The sequence below is a fragment of the Embiotoca jacksoni genome, unplaced genomic scaffold (assembly GCF_022577435.1).
Source record: "Embiotoca jacksoni isolate LCO1_2020_lvr unplaced genomic scaffold, fEmbJac1.0.p SCAF_60, whole genome shotgun sequence".
Lineage (NCBI taxonomy): Eukaryota > Metazoa > Chordata > Actinopteri > Embiotocidae > Embiotoca > Embiotoca jacksoni.
The window spans coordinates 1,408,163-1,413,610 of NW_027185415.1; the positions used below are offsets into that span (position 1 = coordinate 1,408,163).

General features: G+C 54.2%; 1 protein-coding gene across 6 annotated transcripts in view; it reads left to right on the plus strand.

The window, feature by feature from the left end:
- The window catches only part of zswim8 (zinc finger, SWIM-type containing 8), a 27,297-nt gene extending 22,062 nt beyond the window's left edge, over positions 1 to 5,235 (plus strand). For 3 of the 6 annotated variants that reach the window (XM_069174737.1, XM_069174736.1, XM_069174735.1), the window contains exons 20-26: positions 54 to 277; positions 1,602 to 2,090; positions 2,453 to 2,630; positions 2,715 to 2,888; positions 2,990 to 3,109; positions 3,346 to 3,524; positions 4,015 to 5,235. In XM_069174737.1, the coding sequence (XP_069030838.1) occupies positions 54 to 277; positions 1,602 to 2,090; positions 2,453 to 2,630; positions 2,715 to 2,888; positions 2,990 to 3,109; positions 3,346 to 3,524; positions 4,015 to 4,218 (1,568 nt within the window). In that variant the 3' untranslated portion in view covers positions 4,219 to 5,235. Of the gene's footprint in view, positions 1 to 53; positions 392 to 1,601; positions 2,091 to 2,452; positions 2,631 to 2,714; positions 2,889 to 2,989; positions 3,110 to 3,345; positions 3,525 to 4,014 lie in introns of all 6 variants that reach the window. The other 3 variants (XM_069174733.1, XM_069174732.1, XM_069174734.1) reach the window with 1 other exon arrangement.
- The last annotated feature ends 213 nt before the right edge of the window (positions 5,236 to 5,448 follow it).

Consider the following 5,448-nt stretch of genomic DNA (forward strand, 5'->3'; position numbering starts at 1 on the left):
TCCCCCGCACTCCCTCCCCCCTCCTCACCCCGTGTCCTCTCTCCTCCTCTCAGGCCAGGCCATGGAGATCGGCAGCGCTGCCCTCAACATCCTGGTGGAGTGCTGGGACGGTCACCTCACCCCCCCGGAGGTGGCGTCCCTGGCAGACCGGGCCTCACGGGCCAGGGACCCCAACATGGTCCGGGCCGCGGCAGAGCTGGCCCTCAGCTGTCTGCCTCATGCTCATGCCCTCAACCCCAATGAGATCCAGAGAGCGCTGGTTCAGTGCAAAGAGCAGGTACACAGTCTGGCTGCTGCTCCATGTGTCTGCACGTCCTCCTGCTTCCAACATGACAGGATCACTCCTGCTTTAAAAAAATCATCAGGGTTCCCACGGGTCAGGGAATGTCAGGTAATCTTTTTACTCTTTTCCAGACGGGGACAGTCTGGGGATTTCATCATTGTTGTTGTAGCCTGGTGTGAACCAGAACCCAAGTTCCCTCCGTGAATAAACGTGTCTGTGGATTCTTCATAGAGAATCGTTTGCAGACGTTCCTTCCTAGTGAGCGTAGACCTCGGGTTCATTTTAACCAATCAGCCGACACTCCACCGCTGTAGCTACCTACCGTGTCCCCCAATGTTGTTGTTTTTCCTGTTTAGAAATGAGATTTTAATGAACGGCAGCAGCGTGACGAGGTGCTGAAAATTAGTTCTGCGCTGAGCGTTCAACATTTGTTAATTCTGATCACCGAGAGTTGCCCTCCTCACCGTCACCAGCCGTCCAATCAGAGTGAAGGAGGAGCAGGACAAACCGATACTGGTCGCTGATTGGTCCGCCCATCAGAGTGGCTGTGCCAACGCTAATGCGGGCCGAGTCCCCAGACTGTATTCACAGAGAAGGAAACTGAAGCTGTGAGCAACAGCCGGTGCATCCAGGCTACATTTTGTTTTGGGCCATCTCGTGGAATATCAGGCAATTTGTTTCCACGATCAAATTTGAGTTATTTAACGTGTTTCCCGCGGCGCCGGAGTGTTTTTTATCTTCTGTCTGTTCGTCAAGAAGTTTCAAGCCCTTCAGTAACGAGATGCTTTTTCTTGTTCCTGCTTTGGCTACAAAAATACTTCAAAGACTTGAGTGATTAGAAATAGACAACAGGGAAAGGAAATGTAAAGTTTGTAAAAACTACTATAGAGCTATCAGATATGAGAGGGAGCCCTCCATCGCCACGGCAACGATAAGAAGCATGCTGTGCAGCAGTGAAAAGTTTTGTGAGCTGTTAATAGATAACGTGTCTGTTTGTTGTAAGTTTCAGCCGTTTAGTTGGTGACGTGACATCTGACTTGGAGAAATGAGGAAGTTATTATCAGCTCATTGGTCGAGGATGTGGCAGCTGCAGTGTGAGGAGTGGTCAGTGACTGTGACGCCGCCTAGTGTGAGAACAGAGAGGGAAAGTAAGACAAAATCTAAAATCTGAAGATAGTAATAAGAGTAGGGCGGAAACATGAGGCGGCTGCTTCTCTCAGCGTTTATCTCTGAAACCAGTGAGGAAGACAGAACAGGATTTATGAGAGTAACTAAACCCTCCGTGATGGTCTGATAGCCCCCCTGTCTGTCCCGGCAGGACAACGTGATGCTGGAGAAGGCCTGCATGGCGGTGGAAGAAGCAGCCAAGGGTGGAGGCGTGTACCCCGAAGTTCTGTTTGAGGTGGCCCACCAGTGGTACTGGCTGTACGAGCAGTCGATGGGCGGGGGCTCGGGGCAGCAGCGGGAGACCTCCGGGCGCTGCGGGGCCAACGGGGGTTCGGGCAGGAGGCCCCCGGAGTCCAGCTGCGTCCTGGACGCCAACATGGAGTCTGCGGGCGTGGCGGCGGTCACCGCCGCTGTCACCGCGGCAACTGTCGTTCCCGTCATCTCCGTGGGCTCCACCATCTACCAGTCCCACGCCATGCCCGTCCAGGCCATCGCTCACCCCCACAGCCAGGGCCTCCACCCCTACACCACCATCCAGGCCCACCTCCCCACCGTCTGCACCCCCCAGTACCTGGGACACCCCCTGCAGCACGTCCCTCGGCCCGCCGTCTTCCCCGTGGCCGGAGCTGCGTACCCCCAGGTCAGAGCTGCTGTTTGCTTTTAGGAGGAAACAGATTCAGATAAACGTCCTCAAACACTTTAAACGTGGATGTTTGGAGGGAACATTCAAAACTTTATTATTTCCCTCATTATAACTGAAAGACTGATCCATCTAGAAATAGTCCGAAATAATGTTTTGCGAGGAAATTGTGGGAATTTAAAAAAAGATTGCATGTTTCTACAAAATATTGTGGAGTTTTCTTGAATTTGTGTTCATTATTGTGTTGGTGATTTCCTGGAGGAACTGAACCCTGGTGGCTTCATCAGTATTTTGAATTCCAGACGTGTGACTCTTCACATCTTGCTGCACCTCCTTCATGGTGTCTGTGTGTCCGTCCTCAGGGGATGCACCCAGCCTTCATCGGGGCCCAGTACCCGTTCTCCGTGGCCGCCGGCCCCCAGCCTCCGATGGCAGCCACGGCCGTCACCTTCCCCGGTGTCCCCGTCCCGTCCATGACTCAGATCGCAGTCCATCCGTACCACACCGAGACGGGCCTGCCCCTCAGCACCACCGTAGCAGGTCGGCGCCGCGCCGCGCTTTTAAACCGTTTATCTTCAGCTAACTGTCGCAGGACTGACTTCGTGTCCCTGTCGTGTCTTCCAGTCGGCAGCGTCCACGCCGGCCCCACCATCCAGGCCATACAGGGGCCCCCCATGCCCTCGCTGTCCTCCCAGCCCGCCCCGTTGGTCAGCACTCCTTTCTCAGCAGAGGACGAGCAGCACAGCCAGCCAATCAGCCAGCAGGGCCTGCACTACCTGCACTCCGCCTACAGAGTCGGTGAGGAGTTCGGTCCTGGGGGGCTCTGCTGCTCTGACCAGTGGTAACCATGTGGTGCAGCAGGTTCACGGTGAGTTTCTGATGATCTGATGTGTGTGAAGGCATGCTGGCGCTGGAGATGCTGGGCAGGAGGGCTCACAACGACCACCCCAACAACTTCTCCAGGAGCCCCCCCTACACCGAGGACGTCAAGTGGCTGCTGGGACTGGCTGCGAGGCTGGGTGAGCAGGAAAAGCTTTATTAGGACAGTTTTGTGGGGTTTTTTTTTAAGCAGGATCAATAGACGATAAAAAATATAAATCATCCCAAAAATGAAACGGAATAAATAAACAGAAAAATCACATGAAATCAAAACAAAAATAAAAGCAACAAACAAAATAGATCGGTGAATGTTCAGTGTAAATCTGAACTGACACTTCCTGTCTGTCCTCTCTTCACATGTCCTCCGTCCCGTCAGGAGTCAACTACGTCTACCAGTTCTGTGTGGGAGCAGCCAAAGGCGTCCTGAGTCCGTTCGTCCTGCAGGAGATCATCATGGAGGCTCTGCAGAGACTCAACCCCGCCCATATCCACGCCCACCTGCGCACACCTGCGTTCCACCAGCTGGTGCAGCGCTGCCAGCAGGCCTACCTGCAGGTACCCCACCTGTGATGTGTCTGGTGATGAGAAGGGTGTGATGTCATGATGATTTGAGCACGTTGACCAATCAGATCTCTGGATCGGAACCACTTGTTGTGTAATTTGAAGTATGACATATTCAGGGCTTTTTGAGCTGCTGTTTGGACTTCGTCTCTCCACGGACAATCAGAGGGGACCGTCGGGTCACATGACACCCTGTCATCTGGTGATCCGTCTGACTTCCTGTTTATTTCACTTCTGTCTGACAGCAGCTCGGGTTCAGTCGACAGAAGTTCTGGTAGAGGTCGTTTGGAGAAGTTGACTCCGTGCGTTCGTAGATTTAAGAGCGACGACGTCCCGGTTCCGACTGCGGCCTCAGAACCGGCCGTCAGTCGAGAGTCCATTAAAGACCGGTTCACCAAAATACTGCAGTTCTACACCCGAGAACAGAATCCGTGTCACATCCGTCCGGTTGAACCTACTGACCCCGCCCTCTCTGTCTCCGCAGTACATCCACCACCGGCTCATCCACCTGACGCCGGCCGACTACGACGACTTCGTGAACATCATCCGCAGCGCTCGAGGAGCGTTCTGCCTGACGCCGGTGGGCATGATGCAGTTCAACGACGTGCTGCAGAACCTGAAGAGAGGCAAGCAGACCAAGGAGCTGTGGCAGCGCATCTCCCTGGAGATGGCGACCTTCTCCCCCTGAGCAGCCTGCTCCGGGGGAGGGGTGGCAGGGGCGGAGCCTAGGCCCCGGCTGCAGGAGTCCCATCCAGCGTCCACATCGCCTCCAGCATCGCTGCTGCCACCGCAATCAGCCGGCCGTGTCCATGTTGGATCCAAGCTGCCACCTGGACTCAGTGAAGCACACGCAGGCTGTACAATCCCCCCCGCCCCCCACCCCCTTCCCACTGTCTGTGTCGGTCCACCAAGAGCCTCCTCCATGCCCCCCCCCCCCCCCCCCCCCCCCCCCCCATCTCCTGTCGGGGCAACTGTGTTTCCCCTGAACTGCAGACTGACGGGGAGCTTCCCTCCATCCTCACTTCACCTCCAGTGTTTTGTAGTTTTAGTTTTAAATGAAGCCACTGAGTCGCTGTCATGCTGCAACATTCCCGTGGGAGGGGCGGCGCCGCGAGGCCTCGCTCGTCACCGTGGATCTGAATCTCAGCAGGGTGGGACGAACAGAAGCTCGGCGAGGAAACCCGGTTTATTATGAGAAGTTTTATTGTGAGGTTTTTTCAGTATTTTGTTGAATCTTTTTTGATACTTCGTAAAGACTCTGACGTGCACAGAGAGGAGTCGGAGGAGAGGAACGCTGTCGTCGCGTGGGATCCAGATTTACATTTCAGCCTGCCTGAGGAGGGACGTCAACACGGCTCCCGACCAAAACCAGAAGCCAGCTAACCACCTCTGAGCCCAGCCTCTGCAGCTCCACTCGTCCTCACCGTCTCACAGCCACAACCTCTGGAACAGTCCTTCGTTAGGACTCGTTGGGCTGGGTATCATTTTATTTCTCTGAGCTTCTTACTGTGGCATTATTTCTTTCTTTGTTTGTTTTTCTGAGTGATGGAAAGAAAGATGTTCTTATGTCCCATTAAAGGCTCCACAGATTTTCATTACCATTTTATTTCTTCTTTTGTTAGATAGAAATATGACATTTAACAAAACAAGCCAGATGAGTCAGCTTTGGTCTGTAACGCTGTCTAAATAAAACGGATTCAGGTGATTGGACTCATGGAGAACATTTCATACCCAGCCCTTCTTCACAGCATCGGATCACTGACTGGTTTTAATGGTGGTCTGCAGTCGTCCCTGTGTGTGTGTGTGTGTGGGGGGGGGGAGGTCGGTCCTCCCTGTGGGGGGGGGGGGGGGGGGGCGGTCCTCCGTGAGACACTTCAGGGAGGCAGCTGTGCTCTTCCTTTTATTAAAGGTGGTCACA